The sequence below is a fragment of the Grus americana genome, chromosome 3, assembly GCF_028858705.1.
Source record: "Grus americana isolate bGruAme1 chromosome 3, bGruAme1.mat, whole genome shotgun sequence".
Taxonomy (NCBI): domain Eukaryota; kingdom Metazoa; phylum Chordata; class Aves; order Gruiformes; family Gruidae; genus Grus; species Grus americana.
In genome coordinates this window covers 87,399,192-87,424,100 of record NC_072854.1, presented here as the reverse complement: position 1 = coordinate 87,424,100, position 24,909 = coordinate 87,399,192, and the positions used below count along the sequence as shown (strand labels likewise).

General features: G+C 39.4%; 1 protein-coding gene across 7 annotated transcripts in view; it reads left to right on the top strand.

The window, feature by feature from the left end:
* The window catches only part of SMYD3 (SET and MYND domain containing 3), a 425,811-nt gene that overhangs the window by 346,687 nt on the left and 54,215 nt on the right, over positions 1-24,909 (top strand). For all 7 annotated transcript variants that reach the window (XM_054818819.1, XM_054818821.1, XM_054818820.1 and 4 more), the window contains one exon: positions 24,605-24,692. In XM_054818819.1, coding sequence (XP_054674794.1) covers positions 24,605-24,692 — 88 coding nt within the window. The remainder of the gene's footprint in view (positions 1-24,604; positions 24,693-24,909) is intronic.

The following is a 24,909-nucleotide window of genomic DNA, read 5'->3' as shown; positions in this document are numbered from 1 at the left end:
AAGATAGGAACCACTTTCACTTCCAAGATGTGGTTAACATAATTTTGAGATGGTTCCTATGACTGGAGCGTTGGAATGGAAGGACACAGGCTCTTTAGGAAGGACAGGCAGGGGAGACGAGGAGGGGGTGTCGCTCTCTATGTCAATGACGAGCTGGAGAGCATGGAGCTTTGCCTGGGAATGGATGAGGAGCTGACCGGGAGTTTATGGGTCAGGATGAAAGGGAGGGCAGGGACAAGGGACATTATACTGGGGGTCTGCTACAGGCCACCTGACCAGGAAGACTGAGTGGATGAGTCCCTCTATAGACAGATAGGAGCAGCCTCGCATTCACAAGTCCTGGTCCTTATGGAAGACTTCAACCACCCCAATATCTGTAGGAGGGACAACAGAGCACAGCGTAAGCAACCCAGGAGGTTCCTGGAATGTGTTGATGACAACTTCCTTCTCCAAGTGATAGAGGAGCCAACAAGGAGAGGTGTCATGCAGGACCTTGTTCTCACCAACAGGAAGGGGCTGGTGGGGAATGTGATGCTCAAGGGCAGCCTTGGCTGCAGTGACCATGAAATGATGGAGTTCAAGATCCTCAGGGCAGTGAGGAGGGCGCATAACAAGCTCACTACCCTGGTCTTCAGGAGAACAGACTTTGGCTTCTTCAGGGACGTGCCTGGCAGAGTACCATGGGACAAAGCCCTGGATGGAAGAGGGGCCCAAGAAAGCTGGTTTGTATTCAGGGATCACCTCCTCCAAACTCAGGAGCAATGCAAAAAGAGCAAAAGTGCCAGAAGTCCTGCCTGGATGAGCAAGGAGCTCCTGGGCAAACTCTAACACAAAAAGGAAGCCTACAGAGGGTGGAAGCAAGGGCAGGTAGCCTGGGAGGAATACAGAGAAATTGTCTGGGCAACAAGGGAACAGATTAGGAAAGCTAAAGCCCTGAAATAATTAAATCTGGCAAGGGATGTTGGGGGCAACAAGAAAAGCTTCTATAGGTATGTCAGTGGTAGAAGGAAGAGCAGAGAAAACGTGAGCCCTCTCTGGAAGGGAATGGGAGACCTGGTTACCCGGGATATGAAGAAGGCTGAGGTAGAGAGACCTTGACAGGCTTGAGAGGCAGGCCCATGCAAACCTCATGAAATTCAACAAGGCCAGGTGCAAGGTCCTGCACAAGGTCGGGGCAATCCCAAGCACAACTACAATCTGGGCAGAGAATGGATTGAGAGCAGCCCCGAGGAGAAGGACTTGCGGGTGTTGGTTGATGAGAAGCTGAACATGAGCTGGCAATGTGTGCTTGCAGCCCAGAAAGCCAACCATATCCTGGGCTGCATCAAAAGAAGAGTGACCAGCAGGTCAAAGGAGGTGATTCTGCCCCTCTACTCCACCCTCGTGAGACCTCCACCTGGAGTACTGTGTTCAGCTCTGGGGCCCCCAACATAAGAAGGGCATGGACCTGTTTCCAGAGGAGGGCCATGAAGATGATCGGAGGGCAGGACCACCTCTCCTATGAAGACAGGCTGAGAGAGTTGAGGTTGTTCAGCCTGAAGAAGAAAAGGCTCTGGGGAGATCTTATAGCAGCCTTCCAGTACCTAAAGGGGGCCTACAGGAAAGCTGGAGAGGGACTGTTTACAAGGGCGTGTAGTCATAGGACAAGGGGTAATAGCTTTAAACTGAAATAGGGTAGATTTAGATTAGATAATAGGAAGAAATTCTTCACTATGAGGGTGGTGAGGCACTGGAACAGGTTGCCCAGAGAAGTTGTGGATGCCCCATCCCTGGATGGGGCTTTGGGCAACGTGGTCTGGTGGAGGGTGTCGCTGCCCATGGCAAGGGGGTTGGAACTAGATGATCTTTATTTAAGGTCCCTTCCAAGCCGAACTATTCTATGATTCTATGAGGTTCAAGGATCTCTGAACATGAGAGCTAACATTACTTTAAGCTGAAAGGAAAGGATTTTTTTTTTTTCTATTCAGAAGAATAATCTTGGAACTCAACTGAAGCCACTTGTCTGATGCTACAGGAAGGCTGTACTTATCCTCATAATAATGTTAAATTAATTCTGACAAACACCTGCATCAATAATTTTCAAGAACTACCAGACATATTCAGCAGTTGTTAGAGGGTGGCGAACCTCCTTGGATGACTGACTGTAGCTTTTATGCTCTCTTTCGTAAGTTCCTGGAGTAGCAGGTCAGTAGTTGTAGTAGATAAAATTTTGTTCAGCATGACCTTTTACTAGGGTTCAGCCTAGCCTGGTTTAATTATATTCTGGGTTGCTTCATATTTATACAGCCTGGCCAGAATAATTTTGGCTCCAAGCCTGATGAGAGATTAAGTGGAATATGCAAAATGAGGCTTGCTTCATAGCAGTTTATGCGCTTTGTCTCTCTAGGTATATGTACACTTGTTCCTATTTTCACAAATGCCTTTTTTTCGTGGGTCACATGCCATAGCTAAATGTGTTCCCAGTAGATTAGAGATGGTAAGAGGGGTATTGATGAAAATATGATTCTACGGAGCATGATAAGATTCATGAAACAATTGCTGTACAGCAAAAAAGAAGGAAAAAAAAAAGTTAAAACTCTGTGTTCGATAGGACAGTTGTGTGTGCACAGTTTTGTTCAAGCCAAAGTACACCCATTGAATACATAATGTATCCTTTGATTCATCATTAAGCAATTCAAAAAAGAGAACACAGACAAGTTTCAGGCTTATGATATAATGCTAAATTATTCCCTGTCCATGTGCAAAAGTTGTTGGCGTTCTGTGCCTGATAAAGATTGCTGCACTGCTGCTTGGAGGCAGTGAAGGGAAGACCTCTTTTTGCCTTTATTTTAAAGAGAGTCACTCAAGTGCCATGAAATCTTAGATTAATTTTGGCGAATGGCATCCCCACAGATGCAGTGACAATTAAGAAAAATAAGTAGGCTAAAAAGTCTTTAAAGATTGCTTAACTGTTTGTGGAAGGGTAAACAAGTGATGTAAAGACTGTTCAGCATGTAGAATGTTTTAAGAAACAAGATCCACAGGCTGGAGTATACTTCACTATAAGAGTCAACATACAACATCAAGAAATATTGTAGTGAAATTATATGTGTGTATATTGATGAAAACAATAGTCTCATACATAGGTTAAAATTAATTACTTTTTTTCTTCTTTGAAATATTTAACTGTGGTTAATCTTCTATAGATCTTTTTTTCCATTGGCAAAATTCCCTGTGGGGATGATATTGCAAAATGTTTGGAAAACTCTTTGTGACTGCATTCTGAAATTCTGTAGTTTCCTCACTGTTACCGTGTAAAGAGGTCTGTGAAGGGCAAGGAACCTCATGTCAACTTTGTCTGTTGATGTCTATGAAGAAGATATCTTTATGCTCAGGTTCAGGATAAAGTATAAAATATAATCAGCTAACAGTAAATTCCCATATTACAACACTGCTTTGCAAATACGATGGCTTAGACAACAGCAATCCATCTCGTAAATCTCTGTTATAGGTAAAAATGCAAATGCCAGTTTGGCCAAGAAATGCTTTATGCCTTCAAGTAAGTTCTTGGGCATTGAGGATTTTTTCACTTGTAGTCATCTCATCAAAAAAGCTAGAATCCTTTTTCTAACAAACACTTTTAGAGATCATAGCTTCTTGTTACTCCCAAGTTCCAGTCTTGCTGAGTGTGCCTGCCAGCTGCTGAGTACATACTAGGGACCAGTGAAAGCAGAGGAATCGCTCCTGAGATGCACACATTAATTTATAGTAAAACTATGTCAAGTCATTTCCATTGTAGCTTTTATTCTACGTCTTTTGTAATGTTTTAAAAGTGATCCTGAGAATCCTGTGGGTAATATAAATTAAAGTTTATATGAAGGGCACATAAACCTTGTATGTATTAGTACTTAGTTACATTTATGCTTATTTATTCACATTTATAAAAATACTTTGCAAGTTTCTTATCAATGAAATTCATGTCTCCTGCTATATTTTCTAAAGGCTTGTTCATTTAGTTTTATACGCCCAAGAGAAGAAGGGAGATGGTATCAAGTTTCTGTTCTCAAGTCAGTTACTGACTTCGTAAGTGATCTTGGGTAATTCATTTTATTCAAAAGCAACCTTTGTGTTTTCTAAGACCCTGCCCTGATTTTTCATAATTAGTGAGAATCTACCATTTCAATTGGAGCTGAACAGATTTTTGACTAGAAACCAGATCAGCCTGTCTAAATTGGGGACCATTTTTGTGAATGTTCTGTGAAGCTCTGTTTTGCTCAGTTTCCCCAAATGCAGCATGAGGATGGCAATTTGTACTTCCACTAAGTATTCTGATGTCTAAAGGATAATAAAGAAAGATGCTGCATTTTCTAAGGTCTTTTAGCTTTAACTGATGGATTTGTTTTAATAAGAATAATTCCTTCAAGTGGAATGATTTGAGGTTTAGTTGTGTTTATGCAGTTTCCATTGCCATGTGGTATCTTAGCACTATTAAAAAAAAAAAAAGTCTTATATTTAAGCTGAGACATCTACAGGAGCAAATAACAGTTTTAGCCTACAAAATGCTACTCATTTCTCCTAACTTTAGTTAGGCATCTAGTCTAAGCCAGTTTTTAGCCTTCCTCCATACCCAAAGAATAGACAAGTAGCTCATTCACACTGTCTTGCAGTAGAAATCAATGAAAATTGGAATGGATATAAGAGGTTAAAGGAATGCCTTTGAGTAAATACCCACACTTTAGCCAAAGTTGGGTGAGATAAATTATGCTGCTCCATGAAGTATATATAAACGCAAAATCAAGAATCACGTGATTGTATTTCTGTGCTAGCTGGCATGAATAGCAGAGTGCAGTGGCAGCTACGTAGGTTTCAGCACACTAACATCCAGATTGTTGGTAAAATTCATTTATGCAGATCACTTCAAGCATTTGTCTCTGGCTGCTGCTGTAGACAAATATGTCTTACAGCCAGTGTCACTGCTTCTTCACTGTTATTTGTGATAAAATTGATTAAACTCACATAGTGGTTACATCATACTACAGTCCCACAGTTTAGCTATGCAAACAAAGAAGAGTAGTGTGTCAAAGTGCTCTTTTGCCATTCTATGTTATATAATTCTGTGAGGACTTTTTCTCTTGTTTCAGGTCTCTGATGAACTATGATTTAAGAGGCAATTTATCTATGAAGAAATATTCTGTATTTCTCATTTGCTGTAATATTTCATATCATAGCTCTATAAAACAGCAAAATTCCCTCCAACACCAGCAATGACTTTAAAATTCACAGTTACTTGGTCTTTTTAACTAGATATGGCAACTTCATACAGCACGAGAATCTTCTTTAACCACTGCCTAAGTGTACACAGTTCACTTGCACAGTTATCTATATCTGAGACTTTAATATGGCAAAGGCTGGGTTTTCAAGCATACTGAAACGGGCTGCAGCCCAACCACAGGCACCCTGCGGAAGTTGTTGAATTTGATGCTCAGCTTCAAGTGACGCACCCTGGCACGCTCAGTGTGAGCACGCACAGCCCTAGACCAAATGGAGGGGTCCATGGCTGTGCAGTCACAATTACATTGCGTATCATGGAAGCAAATGTCCCACTGCTGATGAAAGAACATCAGAGTGAATCTCTGCTTGCTCTACAGTAGTATCCGCCTCCCCACCTGGGAGCACAGCCATGGAATAATCCAGATGAATAGCTGGCATCAAGGATGAGAAAATATGGAGGCAAACAGTGGAAACTAGCTGGACCTGTGGATCTCAAATCATTCTTAGTGCCTGGGCCTCAACGTCAGCTGCATTTTGATTCTAAAATGACATAATATGATGCTGGCCAGTCTCTTTCAGCAACTGGTCAAGCAGCCTGGCTGCTGATTTACCAAGGGAAGAGTAGCAAGTGCTAACACATCCATGTAAACTGCTTAAGATAAGATTAAGGTGAACCTTTGGTCAGTACAGTTACTGCCAAATTAGATGGCACTAGCTACAAATCTTAACAATATTTGTAGCTGATTTTGGCTGAAGTTGGAAAAAAATCAGTAAGTAAAAGAAAGGACAAAAGATGTCTTTCTAAAATTCACTTATAGAATATTTCCTGACTGTCAGTACTTTAAGTTATTGCTACTGTAATGTCTTCAGTTCATTGTATCTCTGACAGCTTTATACATTATTATTTGCTTGATTTTGAGATCAATCTCCACTGTAATTTGGAAATGTATGCTTTCCCAAAACCCAAACTCTTGGCAACTTATTACCATTCCAGCACATAAAAGCCCCTTACATTAATTATAATTAAAGATGGGATTACATTGATGACAAATGTTTTAAATGGTGAACAGTTTTTTCCACGGTCTTGAGCCAGAGAATTGTTCATGTTCTACATTTTCAGCCAAGGATTTCAGGGAGATTTGTGCTTATAGAATCACTTTGTCAGGAGTCGTCTCTCTCCTTTGGAGCCAGGATTTAGTATTTTAGTCTAGCTTAGTTTTTGGAAGGCTTTTATTTCTTACAAGGTCAAAAGCAATGGGTTTGAATCAGGATCATTTTTATATCTGGCCAGTATTTGATAGTTGCCAAAGCTAATAATAACATAATGCCAGTAAGTACGTTATTCCTTTAATCAGTTTATTGCTTTTCTTAGTACTTACTTACATTGCGTCCTGAGTTTTGGTAGAGAACATCACAAGTCCAGTTTCCAACTCAAGGACTCTCAAAATTAGATCACTTGAACAGCAGCCAAGCCACCTACATCTACATAAAAATGTCGCTTGGAATTCTTTAGCTAGTATTGCACTTCCATACATCCACCAGCTCTTTTATTAAAAAACACTGAATAAGTTCCTGAACCTACTAGAAGTTTTGACATTCTTTTCCTATCCTAGGAAACAACACAACTGTAGTTCAGGAATTTCATCAAATGTAAATTGTCCTCTACATAAGCTGATCAAACTCATTGCTAGAGCATATATCCATGGTAGGTTTGCCTCACCGAGGTTTCTGAGAGATGCTTGAATATGACTAAGGATAGAATTTACACAATATTTTCACCTTTGATGTTCATGTTTGGTGTCAGCAATCCCATGGAAGAGCATTGTTACATGAAAAATATTATTATTGTCTGTTGTTTTGAATTAGTATGTAAAGGCTTCATGTAAGATCACTGTACTGGTGTTACTACAAAAATATCAACCCTCCCTCAGGGAGCACATATTTAGGACACAGGAAATACAAATTTATATGTTACGAAGTGCCTTTTTAAATTGCTGAATTGACAAGTTTCAGAAGTTTGTGTCCCAGTTTCCCCAATATTTATTTATTTTCAGGCATTTACATTCTCACTAAGTTTCCTAAGTACAATGTGAAAGATGAGGTCTTGAAATTAATTCAAAAGATGAAGCCTAGGAAGCAAGGATTAAATAGGATTGTTGAAAACAAGTCTGTTCATACAGCTAACTGAACATAAAACCCCTTGATCAAAGCAGAGAGTAAAGTAGGAGCATCTGTATCTCTAGTGATGATTCTAGGGTACTTGCTAAGTACTAAGGTACTAAGGGTGCGTTAAAAAAGAAGATTGGGACTTTGTTCCAACAAAATGCTGGTTTAATCCGTTTCCTATCAAAAGACAGAGTTTGCAATAGTTTATTTTCAAAATCGTCTGTTCATTCCTCATCTTCTTTTTACTGCTTTGCCACTAGAACTGCCTTTGAAGCAAACTGCAGAAGGAAGGAAGTCAAGCCAGACCTCAGTCATATTTCACCCACCTAACTTTTCAGCCCAACGTTAGTATAACCAGTGCCTACAAAAGCCCGTGGCAGTAATTAGCAGCCCACTGGGACACAATGCTGATTCTTTCCATAGGATTCTTCCTTCTGGCAAGGCATTCGGTAATGACATAAACCCTGGATCGGTTCCTGAAATCCAACAGTCAATCTAACAGTCTTCTGTTCTCTTTCAGAGGATCTTACCCTCTTGGGATGGATTTCCAAACAGCCAAAGACAGAGGTCTTTTTTTTTTTTTTCTGGTGCCAAAAAATTACACTAAAAACCACGGCAACCACTTCTATTTTCCAGGCTCTCTTGTTCATTAACAAAGACATCATCTCTTCAGCTTCTTAGCATTTCTTAAATGACTTCTGAGACTTCTTCCATCTTTCAACATTTTAATTTTTTTCCATCAAAGGGCAGTCCCACAGACAGTGTCAGACAGTGACAAATGGACTGTGATCATTTTTCCATGACAGCTTACCTCTGCAGTTGCTTCAGGACTGCCTCAGTGTGCTCTGGTCGCAACTTGGCAGCCGTCAGCTGGAGCTCACTTGTGTTGTCAAAGGTCACGGAAAAGATACTGCTTTTCTTATAAATAGATGTGAGTTCAGAGCTGTATGCAGACTCCTTTCTTGCTCTGGGGATCCTTAATAAGGAAACCTGTATCTATTTGGTTCAACAATTTCATATTTGGAGCTGAGGTAGGAGGGAGAGTGTGGCACTCTCCCGGGAGTCCAGCTTTCTGCTCATCTGAGGGGAGCAGAATCTCATTCCTTTCAGCCTCAGCCATCTAAGAGGAAATGTAAATCTTCTGGCAGATGTTTTAAGCAGAAATGCTTTTTTACCAAGGGAAGGGAGTCTGCTGTCATCACTGTTTCAGGCTGTAGTGCCTACATCTAAATGCCCAGCTAGCAGTGTTCCCCTTGCTGAATGTCCACCTTCCTAGGACTGTTACTAGAACTAGTTATTACTGTTGTGATTTCTGTTTTCAGATGGTGTCATTCCTATAGCAGTCACTCTTTGGTCTCTACTGATCGATAAACAGGAAGAAGAAAAGTCTCGCTCTGGGTTAGCACTCCAAAACAAACATATAGAAGATAGAATATGCTAAGAGAAACAGGAGTAATTTAAAACATAAGACTAGATCAGACAAATAATTTTCCAAACACCTTTTCCTGCAGTGATTTTGGGGAGACTAGTTCACAATTTTTTTCTAAATACATATTGAAGCCAGTCGTTGCTTTATCTCATCTTGAATCTCTGAATTCTCTTTCACTGAGGTTGCTATAAGGTCTTGTGTGTTTCAGCCTGTCAAGGTGGTTTCTAATATCAGTAGTACCTAAGGGAATAATCTTGATTTTGGATGCCTTTTCTCGATCTGTTTATCAGTCACTTTCTTCTACTCTGCAGGATGTTTGATCTTTTTAAATCTCATGAATAGGTAATTTACTTAAAATACAATAGATTTTAATTCAGATCCCATTCCAGTAAAAAAAAAAAAAGATGTTGCTACTTTAAACTGCAGAGTTTTCTGGACTGACTGGGATTCAATTTTCTGGGTTCATAAATCTCTCCTGTTGAAGGTTTTCCATTTTGGACAAAATAATATCTGCATCAGAGCAAAAATTATATTTTATCCTAGGTGTCAGAGCACTCCATAAGGGGTAAGGGGATCCCACAGTTCTGTCAGTGCTTCAGGCAATGGGTGAGGTTCAGGTGAGTCTAGGGTAGAGTTCACTGTATCTTTTTTCTAGATTCCTGCTCCAAATCAAGTAGAAATAGGAGGTTGGATCTCTGTCTTCCCAAGTGTATATTCTAACTAATGGGCTATGAATTTTAAAGAAAAAGGAAAAGAAAGTGAGTGGAAATACCCTTTTCTCATCAGTTCTGTAGATGTAAGATAAATCCCTTTCTGACAAGGTAGGAATTTTACCATTTACCTTTAAAGACATCAACAATTTATGGGCTGATTATAACTTCAGCCTTTGCTGGCATGCTGTATATTTTGCTCCCTCCATTTCACTGTTTCCTCTCCTGCTAGACTCTTAGCTCTTTGGGGTAAGTAGTTTTTTTACTCTGTGCAGTCTAAAAACCTGCAAAACAGTGTAGCTGTGATGCTGATACTGCCAGGTTTATAAATAATAACAGCGGTAAAGTGTACAAACATTCTGAGTTACACCAACATAGAGGAAGAAAACAAGATGGAAAAATCTATTTATCAGCAAATTTGTGAGTAACTTGAATAGCACATAATTTTATTGGCTCACTGCAATTTTTTGCAATAGGCCATCTTCAAGTAATTTCAGCAAAAGCTTTTGTCATCTCCAAACTCATTCCCTGTTGAAGACATCACCCAAAACTAGTCCAGAGGATCCTTTTTCATTCTGGAACATCAACTTTTTTCAACTGTGATTCCTATAATGCCCTGTCGTGTCAGTTCATACTGTGTCTTTCTCTTCAGATTCTGCGTATACTTTATTCATACTCCACATTTCTGGTTCCTAATGCCATCCTGATTGTATACTATATGCTTTCTTTATGATATTGGTCAGTTTGTAGTCTTTTTGTTTTATTTTCCTTAGCTAAAAAATTGTGCTAATAAATCTTACCTTTCTTACAATATATTTTTTCCGAGATCAATTACTGTCCATTCAATGCCTGGAAATCACTAGAATGAAGTACTACATATTCAGTAGGTGTAAATGCTTGGTAAAACAAAAGATAAGCTTCATTGCTATGTGTATTGCCCTAGTTTTCTGATAATTCACATCAGAGGAGAGGAATAATGAGTGGTTTTGTAAAGCAGACAAGTGCACAGTGGGCCCTGAAGATTGTGGTTTTACTTTATATGGGTCAAAAATGGGTTAAAAAAGTCTGGAAAAAAATGTAATCTAGTAGTCAAGATTTTAGTCTGGTAATCTGCCCCGTCATTAGATCTATGACGTAAGCAATGTCCTTAGCCTGTCTACCTGCTAGGAGGAACAGTCTATTCTGTGATCCATTTCGCTGCAATTACTTTTTGTGGTGGACACGTATCTACACTGAACAAAACCAGGTCTTAATGGGGAAAGCGATGTCGTATACATATATGTATGTACAAAGGTACATGTATGGAACAAACAGGGACGATTTTGAAGATATACCTTTTTAGTGAGAAATATATTACACATGCAGTACATTTTGGTGGTTGTTGCTTTTTGCTGCTGTTTGTTTTGTGATCTTTGGTAAGTAACATACAGCCCTGTTTCATATCTCCCTCCATAAAATAGATATTGAAATGCCCATTATACAAGTAACATTAAAAAGATGAATTATTCTTTAGAAAAATCTCAGTATGAAATTTACGACAAAGACTCACACTGTTGTTATTTCCCATGCCACATTGTGGAAGTGCATCTTTCACGCTAGTCGTCTTATTTAAATGAAGAAAGATGGCTTTCCTGTCATCTGCCTCTGAACTTTTAGACACTCTTTGCAAGCCAAATGTTAGTTTTAATTTTATTTTTCAAAGATTGATTGACTGATTTAGGACCCTGTGGCAAGGTCATCAGGTATCATGACTTCATTCTAATTTCTTTTTGACAGTGTAATTCTTCAAAGTTTGGGGCTTTGGCTGAATTCATAGGAAGCACCATAGATTGAGAAAGACAAAATCAGGCTCTTCAGTGCCTAAATCAATTCCAGTCCTTAACTAATTTCCTCTGAGGTCTATTAAAGCAAGAATGAGCTCATCTGAGTAGCAAGGAAGTCTATAACTTTTGAGACTGTAAAACTGCAGCCTGAATGCTTTGGATTGAAAAATGGCTATGGTAAGCAATATACCATATCAATTTCTTGCCAGTGATTTAATTAATATCACAACAATGCAGTAACTAAAGCTGTAGTTATAAATTTTGCATTTGTGTTTTCTCTTTAGACATGAATAGGAACTTTTTGTTGCGTGAAAGGCAGCAGGCTTGAAAAGGCTGAATTTACTCCAGCCATGTGAATTACAGCAGAAGACTGTGTAATTTGTTGACCCGTTGCAGGATGTCCTGTTATTTTCCGCAAGATTACTCAGTGAATTGTATGAAAGCCATTGATTACACTGCAAGCAGTGATTTGAATTGGGAAGCATGGTAAAACAGTGTATCACAACTCTGCTCAGGATTTACCTGACCACAGTCATTAAGAAAAATGTGTTGCTGCATCATATAGCTTTAGAAAAATAAGGCATGAATCTTTGTCTTAGTCAGTGCTGACAAGTGTTGGATATAAAGTAAAGTTTCTGCACTTCTTTGACAATATCTAGACAACTAAATTTTTACTCTCAAAATATTTCTAGTGTACAACTTCATGTTAAGTTTGCATCATATCATTCCTGTGCACAAAAGAAGTTCTTCTGAGCTTTGAAAGCTTTTGATGTGATTCCAGCTACTGCATAATAATACAGTAGTTTGAATCTGTAGACATTTGATATAGGGGAGAAAGATACTGTGAAGTTCAGTTACTAGTACATTGTATTTGGTTAATGAAGGTGGGAATCCATGCAAAATGAGCTGCTTCTCCCCTACCCCAAGCCCTCACCTACAAAAGAACATTAAAAAAGGAGGGGTTGTGATATAGCATGCTTTTCAGAGGGGTAACACTCATCCATCTGACTGGGAAAAATATTTTAGAAGAGTATGTCAGTTTTTAAGCAATGAGTGAAGTACTTGGTGGAGAGTACTTATCAGGAGACCAAGAAATGGATTACTAGTACCGTGAACTGTTTTGAAAAATTTGAAATCCAGTATAGATTATGTATCACCGAAGTATGTTGTTCCAGCAGGTCTCATAAACAATTGTTTACATGTGAGTCGAGATGTCTAACTTTCAGTACCCATTTTGTGATTTAGGCTACCTCTCCTTGCTTTGAATCACCTTGGCCGATCACCATTGCTGAGGCACTTAAAAACTTGTAACAATGGCAGTCAACAGGAACAAGCTGTGTGATAGCTATTCAAACAGTAAATAAAGGCCCTGAGAAATATTCAAAGGCGTTATAATAGTTTCCATGATACTATGACATTTTAGAGAATGTCCTTTTCACTCTCTGGGATGTGGCCATTTTTCGATTTTTTGTGACGATGACTAAAATGTCCGTATTACTGAATCAGAATAATAGAGTACTAGAAAGGTACTGGAAACAGTTTGTTTCAAGCACTTATTTACCTTATGGAGTGTTTCTACCTGCTTCCCTTAAAGACTGGAAGAAACTCTACTGGTTTAAGCTGGTGTTAGTTAGAGGATAGTCAATAAAATTCTCCAAAGTAAAAGTTCTTGAAATGACTAAAACACTGTACAACATCTTTTAAAGGTATTTGCATACCTCTCCTTTGATTATATGAAACTGATATTCAGCTAGAGGATGATCAAATTTCTTGGCAAAATTCTAGAGGAGGGAGCTCCAGATACTGTACTCTGTTAAGAGCTGCAGTTGTACAAAATGAATTCAACCTTTTTTTATCCATGACTTTAAAAAACTTGGAGACTGGTCTGTGTGGATTTGAGCATTGACACTGAATATTCAAGCAACTTGCTAGTAAGTTAGGCAGTCAATTTTTATCAGTGCTCTAGGAATTGCCACTTTTACTGTAGATACCATTTTACCATGTGATATATCATGCATTAAGTTATTAAATTGTTTGGATATTACTGTTCAAAATAAATATCTAAGTTAATGTCAGTATATCTTCAGTTAGATCCAATAATTCAATGGGGACAAATTCTTCAAATCACTGAAGCATAAATTGAACTTTGATACACAAATAACTACACCTCTACTTGGTGAAGTGTTTAGTCATTCACATAAATATTAACTTTAATGGGATTTATACACGCATTTAAACTCAAGCACATATTTCAGTGCACTGATGAAGGTGGATTGGATTATGCATTGTGAATGCCTAAACGTTCTGAGGATTTCGGACCTACATATCTCTTTTGAGCTATTAAATGTTGTCAGTGGCACTCTGTGTCTTCACAGTTGCAGAATTAAGGAAGAAAGCGGATTTGCCTTATAGCTGTCAGTTTGATTGGTAAGATGGACCTAGAGATTGCCTTAACAAATGTGTAATGTCTAAGACAGTCTGAAATACCAGCCTCGCAGTTGCTAGGGATTAGGCTGCACAGTATCCTTCCTCAGGTAACCAAACTACCCACAGGGTTTTTTTGCACTGATGCTGGAAATTACAATGGAATTACAAACGTGCCAAGAATTTTTGGGTGGTCTGGCATAAGGCCCTGTTTCTCTGATGCTAAGCTATAAATGCTTTCCTTCACTTTTCCTCCCTTCCTCCCATCCTCTGGCTTTTATGAGTTGATAAGTACTGAACTTCTATTTATTACTCTTCCCATGGTCCAATCAATTTTTATTTCAGCTTGTAACCTATGCAGCTTGGATGGAAGTTTTGCAGACAGCTCCAATATCCTGAAATTAGGAGGTTTATAAAGGCAGTCCTGTCACAGACACAAAACTCAGTCCTGTTGCTCACGGAATAAACTGCAACTTCCATCCTCTTGACTGGCAGTAGGCATTGGGGTATTGGGCCTGCAAAGTGCTGGCCATCCCCAGGGGCTCAAGCTGTGTGAGGCACGAGGATTTTGTAAAACAGTATGGAGAAAGGGCAGTAAAAGGAACTGGGATAGCCCTTTTTGGTGAAACTTTTTCACCAAAAGGAGTAGTAGTATTTAAGGGACCTAGTGTAAAAATAAATATGGGAAATGTTTTGGTCAGCAACCAGAATGACCAGCGCTTACCTGAAATGACTTCAGTATGTGTTCAATACACGTGCCTTTCATTTGAAGAGTCTCCAGGTCCAGGCAAGATGCTATCGTGAAGTTTAGCTGCTTAGCCCTGTGTATTGTTTATATTTTGACAGATCATAGAATCATAGAATGGTTTGGGTTGCAAGGGACCTCAGAGATCATCTAGTTCCAACCCCCCTGCCATGGGCAGGGACACCCTCCACTAGACCACGTTGCCCAAAGCCTCATCCAGCCAGGTCTTGAATACTTCCAGGGAGGGGGCATCCACAACCTCTCTGGGCAACCTGTGCCAGTGCCTCACCACCCTCACAGTAAAGAATTTCTTTCTAACATCTAATCTAAATCGACCCTCCTTCAGCTTAAACCCATTCCCCCTTGTCCTGTCACTACACTCCCTGATAAACAGTCCCTCCCCATCTTTCCTGTAGGCCCCTTCAGGTACTGGTAAGCCACAATTAGATCTCCCCAGAGCCTTCTTTTCTCCAGGCTGAACAATCCCAACTCTCTCAGCCTGTCCTCATAGGAGAGGTGCTCCAGCCCTCTGATCAGCTTCGTGGCTCTGCTCTGGACTCGCTCCAACAGCTCCATGTCTCTCCTGTACTGGTGCCCCCAGAGCTGGATGCAGTACTCCAGGTGGGGTCTCACAAGAGCGGAGCAGAGGGGCAGGATCACCTCCCTCGACCTGCTGGTCACTCTTCTTTTGATGCAGCCCAGGACACGGTTGGCTTTCTGGGCTGCAAGCGCACACTGCCGGCTCATGTTGAGCTTCTCATCAATCAATACCCCCAAGTCCTTCTCCTCAGGGCTGCTTGAGATACTATCTTACTTTCTTGCTAAGTAGCCTTGCATCCTTGTGTGCTGCTTTTTGAGAGAGGAAATACTGTCTGTAATGTTATTTCCTTAGGTTTTTATCACAAAGAGTTCATGTAAAACAGAAAAGCTTTAATAATAAGTCTTGATCTGTGAGCATTATTGGTCTTTAAAAAGTTCAGTTGGGCTGTGACGTTCAAGACCAATGAAAGCTTTGAGCTTTCTTGGTGTCTTTTCTCTTACTACGGGAATTTATACATATACACTCTAAATATAGGTACACTCTAAGGATTGCTCTGACAACACACCTAAACATTAAATCACCATAACCATCAGTTATATATAATGCTTACCAAATAGTTTCAGAGTGTGTCCATAATAACCCTGTTTCTACAGAACCTGGCATTTTCATGAATGAATTGGAAGTAATTGCAAAATCATTGCCAGTAAAATTTGTGGATGACAAAGACTGAGAGAATAATAAACATTTATGAGGCCAGGTAAATAATACAGAGTAACTGGAATTGCTTGGTAAATTAGACCTATTGAAATAAAATGCACCACCACTGCAAAGGTAGAACACATGTTTAACATCTGAAATGGGGATCTACAGCTATGATTCATTTCACCAAACCTCAGACAGTGTAAATGTCAGCGTCTGAGCTACTTACTCGAGACTTCCTTTATGGATAAAATGGAGGAAAATAGACACACTTTGACTGTTATTCCTCTGATGTATTTTAGAAGCCTGCTTTAGGAAAATACAAATTGCACGCTGAGAGTGCCTCTTTTTTGTCTGTCAAATAGAAGGGTAGCCCAAATGTCTATGTTTGTTTGGCCAGATGAATCTCAGCATGGGTATCTGAACAGAAATGGAAAACATTGTGTTCTCCTCTAGCAAAGGCGGCTAATGTGACCCTTGAATCTATAAGCAGGGGAGTCAGTAGGAAGGGTGATGTCAATTTGCTTCACTGTAAAACATTTATGAGATTGCCTCTGTAATATATAATATATAGATGCAGTGATCTTTGAAAAGGCTGTTAAAAAATGTGTATGCCTAAAAAAATCACAGAAACTAAGATCTGAAGTGGGATTGCAGTGGATAAGAGTGGAGTATGAGTCTGACAGAAAGACAGTTACTATTTTTGGTGTGCAGAATTGTGAGCCTGACAGATATTGGACTTGCAACTGGAGAGGTTGAGGACTGCTGGTCTGTTTGCTCCTCTTTTACTTTAAAGTTTAAGACTTAATTAACTCTAAGACGTTATTGGGATAAACTTATCTTAGTCCCATTTCATTTTATTAAATTAAATTGACTTCTTAAAATGGATTTGCTGATCTTAATTTTCTCTTTATTAAAAGTATCTCATTTTAATAAATTTTCCACAGTTGTTTTTGATGCCTCTTTTTAAATTTCCAAGTAAATAATGTAATGTTGTAACTCAGCTGGCTAATGTTAAGGGGAGCTTGTTCATACTACCATGTGAAGGCACTTGGTATTTTGCATTAATTGTATGCAGGGTCTGGGGAAACTCTCATCTTGATTTGAATGCCTAAGTAGAACACTTAAATATGAACACTGTGAACGACTGTTACATTTTCCAATACCTATACAATTTAGAGCATTACTAGCCTGTGCAGTTCTTATGCACTTCCAGACATCAGAGGCAGTAATCCCTGAAGAGCTGGTATTGATTATGTGAGGTAATGTAGCCTGCCTAATACTGAGCAATGCACCGCACCGCTGCAATATGGCATCCAACTGCAACGTGTCTTATTTTACTTTCAGAATTCAATAATAAAAAGTACAAATTCAATTTGTTCAGAAGTCAAGTTCAGTCCCTCCCAATAGCCTCACATGGAATACAACATTGGTTTTGTCTGCAGACAGAGTAGCTTTGGAATTGCTATATGTCCCATCCACCTTCTTCAGAGCCTTATGATAGAAAACACAAGGTCTTCTCTTGTGACAGCTCAGCTGCTGGTGAGGACAACCTTGAGCAGATTGGAAAGTATAGTTGAATGGGCATTTATGGAGCTGGCGTTATTTTTCATAGGGCAGGGGAGCTTTCAAAACTTCAGAAATCACATGTAAACCTTGAATCATGACAGGGCTCTGGGCACTGATCATTTCACATACAAGAGTGAATGTGAGTGAAATCCTCAACTGAAGCTGTAGGCTTCTATAAACCACAGCCCTCATAAGAAGAGATGAGGGGTCTTTGATTCTGAGTTTAAACTTCAGCCAGTATTCAAATATAAATCCAGGCCAGGTTCCAGTGTGGGGTGAAACTCTAGTACCACAGTTTGCTTCAAAACAGCCTGTGCTTCCCAATGAGTATACATTTTTCTTCGGCTATACAATCCTCTGTCACAAACTGCTGTCCCATCACGCAACTGTAGCTTCAAAGTTGAACACAAATTATCTACGGAAATGAGAAAGACTGAAAATGTTTTATAAGAGAGAACCTCAGATATTTCTCTTGCTGTGCCTGTAGTTGCACACACCTGTGATTGCCCAGTGGCCCTCATACCCTGTTTGGTCTGAAGCACTCGAGTCACAAGTTCAGTTTAGCCGCATTATAGCAGCTTCCATATCACATTTTCTCACCAACATTTTTCTTCATCGTACTGAAAGTGAAGCTTCAGAAGATCTGCAATATCTTCTACTTGTTTAATGCTTTCCTCTTGCTGCTAAGTATAAAACAAGGAGTTACTGAGTTTACTAGAAACATACATTCGGTGGTTGCTGTGCTTTTAAATAGAATCAGAAATAGAAAATTGTTATTTATGGTTTCAGAGCATAATGTATCAGAGATCTGCTTTGAAATGTCATGCCCTGATTTAAATGTGTCTGAGCTCTTCTGACAGCTTATTCAAACGAAACCTAAGAAAACCTCTTTTGATTTGAACCCATCAAATTGGTCAGAATTGTTCTGTCGGATGCACACCTGCCACTTAAATTTTTAGAAATTAAGCGACTTGTAAGCCATGGCCAGCAATTTATATGAAATGTTCAGATATTTGAGGTATCCATAGCTTTTAAAGTGTTAAAATAAAGTCCAGAAAACTTCCTTCTTAAAGATATTTTTAAAGCTTCCACAAAAAGAGAATGAGAACAGAATTATATGCTGCTGTCTCACAGCATTATCATTATATAGTCATAGATTTTGTGTCCAGAAGGAACTATTATGATTACTTAGTGTGATTTTTCTGTCTGGCAAAAATATCATACCCAATAATATTTCATATTAAACCCCTAATTTCTGTTTGAACCATGGTTTATAGGCTTTTACCATTGTAAAACTGACATTTACTGGTGCTTACATTACACTCTTGTATTCCATTTTTGTATTTAGAAGAGAAGATACTGGCCATCAAAAACTTTAGACCTTGTTTTTTACTCCTCTCGGGTCAGCCTGGCACTCTAATACCCCACCACAAAGCTTTGCTTGTTTCTGCCTGTGTGGGACTGGATACTTGAACCCAGGAAACAGGCACATGATGAAGATGGCCTTGGACCTACTTCTTTTAGGAGGAAGGCTGGGAAAGACAAAAAGAGGTGTAGGAGTTTATTATTGTTTGGAGTTTCTTGTCCCCACTCTCCCTTCTGCGGAGGGAGGCAGGGAGTGCTTCATGGTTCCTCTCCATGGCAAATCTCTGGCTTGTTTCTCTGCCTGCATCTGTGAGGAGGAGAAAGATGAACTTTGTAGAGAGGACAGAAAATCCATGTCCTATTTCCATCCTGTAGCCTAAGTATGAAAGGAGGACTTGCTCTTAACCTTTTCACCGTTCAGGAGATTTTCAGACATGCAGCGCATTACAGATGAGCAATGTTGGGGCAGTGGGAGTGAATTTGGGCAGAGGGGGCAATGACGCTGACTGGTTGGCATATGCTTGTTTTGGTAAGAGAGAGATCTTCTCTCAGAGGACGTGCTGTCCATGTGGGAATCTTTTAACATTCAGGATTTAAAATATTGGGATAGCAAAGAACAGTGACTGCTAACATTGCGTGTAAAAGCAGTGACGCTTGAAATGAATAGGTAGGGAGCACTTTTAGGAAGTATAAGAAACAGAAGAGTAGTCAGGGGAAGAGTAGTGGTGTAAAGCAACAGGGAGGAAAGAGAAACACGTATCTGTACTTTGAAGATTATACTCCTTTCTAAGGAGTGTTCAGTTAAGGATGGGATGTGTTCAGGACACTCGAACAGCAGAAGAAATAGAAAACTAATTCTTACAAACAAATGGGAGCAAAGGAATAGGAGGGAATGGAACAGGTGAACATTTTCAAATGCTTATTTCTGTGGTGGCTGATGTCTGTAATTGTTTCAGGAGATGGTGCTTTTATAACAAATCTTCCTATCACTTAAAGCCAGAACCACAGAACATTTTACATTTGATCACTATGCAAACAGATTATAATCCTCATCAGATACCCTCTGGTTTTCTTATTTCTCTCTCTTTTTTTATTGCTTTAAGTGCTTGTAGCTTCATTTTTGCAAGTGTCACTAATGGAACCTAAACTGTGGAAAACTGAAATATTTAAAGCAAATATTGACGTTTAGTGGTGTACCGTGTACCACAGACTATTTTTATGAGCACTTACAGGATGTGCTGGGCAGAGCTGATCATGTCCATTATCGGGCTCCTGAAACATAGATTGCAGTGAGTTTCTACAAATTTATAAGTCTGGAGATGTCGTGATTTAACTCCAGCTGGTAACTAGGCACCACAAAGCCTCTTGCTCACCCCTCCCCCACCAAGGGCATGGGGAGGAGAATGGAAAAAAACCCTCATGGGTTGAGATAAAGGCAGTTTAATAGGATAACAAAGGAAGATAATAATAATAATAATAATAATAATAATAATAATAATATTTATTATTGTTGTTGTTGTTATATAAAACAAGTGATGCACCAGTGCAATTGCTCACCACATGCAGGAAAAAAAACCCCCAAACCCGATGCCCAGTCTGTTTCCAAGCAGCAATCCTGCCTCCCAACTAGCTTCCCCAGTTATATCCAGCGCATGACGTTCTATGGTAGGGAATATCCCTTTGGCCAGTCTGGGCCAGCTGTCCTGGCTGTGCTCTCCCAGCTTCTGCTGCACCTGGCAGGGTGTGAGAAGCTGACAAGTCCCTGGCTTAGTGTAAGCACTAGCAACAACTAAAACCATCAGTGTGTTATCAACATTATTCTCATCCTAAATCCAAAACACAGCACTATACCAGCTACTAGAAAAAAAGCTTAACTCTATCTCAGCCGAAACCAGGACAGGAGAATAATTTGATATAAAAGCAGGAAGTATTCTGAAAGAAAACCAACAACTAATGTTGTTCTGATCTACAAGCTATAGAAATTATGATGTTCAAGCAAATATTAAAAAAAATAATCTTGTTCTTGAATCCTTTATACAGCGAAATTATTTTGAAATTTAAGGTAGGAAAAATGGCAGGGACATTTTGCTTTACAGAATATTTTGCATTTGCCCATTTTGAAAAGCCAAATAGATTTCAAGGGTAGAAATTTGTCTGGTTGAATTGTGTAGGTGAGCCTTCATGTTTTATGTACTCTAACTAAATTCAAGAAGATGTGAAGGTACACGGTATCCTTCTTTTGGGAGGTGTCAAGTGTGAAGAGTTTAGCTTATAGCTTGTTTTACTAGAAGAACCAAATATAACTGGAAATTATTCCATCTAAAGGAATAGAAGCACAGGTCTAAGCAGTCAGGGATAGGTAGTCCAAGGAATAGGTAGTCTATGGAGATTTCCAGAAAGCTTCAGTGTTAAGATGACAAATCCCCAGGTGTGTTTGATCAAGAAAGCTGTAGCAGCACCTGGCATGCTATTGGAAGAACGGAGAGATGGAATTGAAATGTTGCTGTTGCATCTTAACTCACCTTTTAATGAACAAGTTTCCTCTGCACGTCCTTGGAGTAAGTGGAAAGCAGGTGCTGGAACCATCTTCCATCTGGAATAATTGCTCAAAATAAGTCACAGGATCAATTTTGTCTTTCCTTGCACCCTAGATTGTGGGTTCAGCTAGCACATCCAGTGACGCTTCTGCCTCCAGTGGATTGTACCTGTGTTGTTAAGAGTGTTGCAAGGTTGTGTTCTTGCCATGGAAAAGCATGTGTTGCACTTGTCTTTCCTGCTCTCCCCATGAGCCTTCAGCACTCCACTCCATTTTCTCCAGCATGCCTCCATGTGTGAAAGCTGAATTGTAAAGCATGCCGGTTTCAGCCATCATTAGGTTGTCATGCATTTTTGTGACTAGATTATCTAGTCTAATTTATTTTTTTTTACACCAAGACACAAATATTGTTGTTCTGAACAACAAACTCTTATGTTTAGTGTCAGTGTTAGAAATAAGGAAAATAATTAGGCACGAGTCACTAACTCTTCCTTCTTTTTCAAAAGCCTCTTCCTTTTCTTCAGCTAGGGTTCCCTTTTTCTACAGATGAAAAAAGCCTGTCTTCCTTTTTTGTTGGCAGCTCTGCACACCTGGAGGTTTGACTGGGAACATGTTCTGAAAAGAGATGTTTTGAATGGGTGTTACTCTATGGAAAGCTAAATCTCCCATAGCTGTTACTGCCATGCTCTCAGATTAAATTAAACAGTTCAGCGTAACTATTAATCACTTCAATTATTTCCATAATTCCAACTCCAAGGCAGCTTTGTATTTTTAGCTGGCTTAGTCATATCACATGTCCGTGACTTTCAGGGCATTGTCCAAGGGAGAGAAATAACTTACTTGGAAAAAGCTTATTAGGCTGGAAGGCAGAAATGTTCTCAGTGACAAGCCCCCCTGCCTGTTTTGCAGCCCCTGCTTGGTTGCCTGTTTGGAACCAGCCCCTGTGCCTTGAACTAGAGTGTATGGAAATCTGATGAAGAACAGCAGAGGTGCAAAAGGCCCAGCTAGCCAGGTCTTTGCTTGTTCTTAGGTAAGCCAATCCCCAAAATGCCACATCTTGAGAACACAGAAAACATTTCATTGAAACCTGTGACTTAAATCCTTCCCAGAGCTGGGCATCCTGCCCAGCTCCCTCCATCCTAAAGTCTCTTACAAAAGGGATGAAGACCATGAATCCAGAGAGGGCTGGGAGATTATTGGTCCAACAGACACTCCCTATTCTCTACCTGGATACCAAACCAGTACTAACTTAACCCTGTGCATTAGCATAAAGGTTAGAGGAAACCCCAACCTTGCACTGCTTTGTGTTGTTAATGAAATGCTAGAAGACAATGGAAAGCAACGCAAAAGACTGCACAAGAAAGAGAAAGATTAATCCCATGTCGAAGAACACTTTAACCTGATTCATCCATCAGTCCCACTGTGTGCAAAGTGAGCCCTAATGATGCATCAATCATTGGCCTGTAACTTGGTGTATAGTTGGGTTTTCTCTTTCACTTATAAACCTGTCCCAATTCCCATGTTTCTGAGGTTTTAGTTGTAAGGCTTACAGCACGTTACAGAAATACTGAGAATTATACTTGGGCCAGTGGGAAAAGAGAGCTTAAAAGAATTTTTCAGGTAGCTCTTTACACCTAAAATTTCACAGACATCATTATTAGTATCTTACAGGCCAGATTTATCTTTTAGATCAATCAGCGAGCAGCACTGATCTACAAAGACATTTTAGAGACAGATTGTTACAGGTTAACAGACTGAGATCGGAATTTTATGTAGTCCTGTAAAAACTAGTAGAGGTTACATTGAAGGTAGCAGATTCAGTGTAAGCCTGTCACAAAGCTCCAAGAGGGCTGGGTATGTACATTAACTGTGCTGACAAAATTTCTACAGGGTGAGTTTGTTTGTCCTGACATTCACCTTATGTCTCCTGGTGGCAAATTCAGCTATGCACAAAATGATTTCCAGGTGATCTTTTTGATGAGAGAAGTGATTGTAGGGGAAGTACATGTGCAAAATGCAGCAGGGTCAGGCTGCCCTCCTTGTAAGGACCTACAGAATGGTGGGACAGCTGAGACCCATCTTGATTTAATCTCGACTTAATCATCCCAGGAATACACAGAGGTCTGCTTTTTCTTCCCATGCAGATGGAAAGACAAAACTGCAAATTAAACGTGAAAGTGAGTGCTGATTCTCATATTTTCTGTTCTGAATTTATGGTAAATAAAGAGCTGTGGAATAAGAAAATTATGCAGTTCTAGACAGACACAGATTACAGGCTTTGTAATAGACGTACTCCTGTGATGCCCAGTGAGCATCTGTTGGTCACAAGGTGCTTGGTTAGATTCTCACACACCTTCTCTGTTCATTCATCTTCTCATTGCAGGCCTCCAACCCTGCTGAAGGCTGATTTTTTTAGAACTGTTTTTAAAATATTCCTGAAAGAATTTGCACTTACAAAACTCTTCTGCAGGTAGCGAGGCCTTTTGTAAGGAGAGAGAGATAATGAACTGCAGTGTATTAAAGGCCAGATTTTTAAAGGTATTTGAGTGCTTATAGCGATGGAAATCGAATATCTAGATGCTTTTGGAAATCCCTCAAGATGCTTAGCTGTGTCTGTAGATGCTTTAATAAATTTGTTCCAAGTGGTTTGCCTAAGGTGCAGTTATTCACTGCTAGAGAGTTGAAAAGGGAAACTTTCTCTTACTGCTGTAGCCATTAATCATTTTTGCCTTCTTTATGACAAAGTGGTGGGAAAATATAACTGTTTATAGAATCTGATGGAATAAGGAAGAAATAGCAATGTGTTATAAAACAAAACTGAAGTTCACCTTTTTTTGAGTAGCAGACTTCTCCTGTAAGCTCGTGGTTATAACTGTAGTGGATGAAGGTAGTCTCCCACTGTTTGTAAAGTCTCTATAATCACCACATGATTAATCAAAATTATTTCCTAAATCCTTTCTACAATGTGGTTGAGGATCTGTGAAGTATTACTTAGCAGGTCTTTGAGAGAATTTGATCTGCTCAATGCATTTTGATAGTAAAAATCATATGCTATTATTTCTCTTTTCTGGTTGATCATAGTTCTTGTTGCAAACCTAGTATCTAGTTTGAGTATTTAATGTTTCCAAGTTTGCATTCATTTTTCATGATATCCTCTCATTTACTTACAAACACAGGGTGAGTATGCATGCCAGGTGAAATAAGTTTTAGTGTATTTACAAAAAATGATGATACAATCCCCACAAGTAGCTTTTGTCAGTATAATCTTTTTACCCTGTTTTTCATCATTACTGCATATTCTCATTTTACTGTTTTTCTCATCAAATGCTTTTGTTTCCATTAACCAGGATGCTGAGAAATTGGCTGGTGAAGAACATGCCTGGAAAGAAGTCAAAGATGCTGTAAATGAAGTGAGATATCCAAAATCAAAAGAAGGTATCCTTTCTGTGACAGGCTACAGTTTGTCATTCAGTTGTGAAAACAATCCAGAGAGCGCCACAGTTCATATTTTGAGATTTATTTCCTAAAGGTTTACATTTTTATGTTGTTTTAAATGTATTTTTATTTATTTTGATGTTTAAACCATGTAATATTCTTAATTACATTAATAATCATAGAGTCTCTCATTACTTGGACTGGAACTGCTTCATGG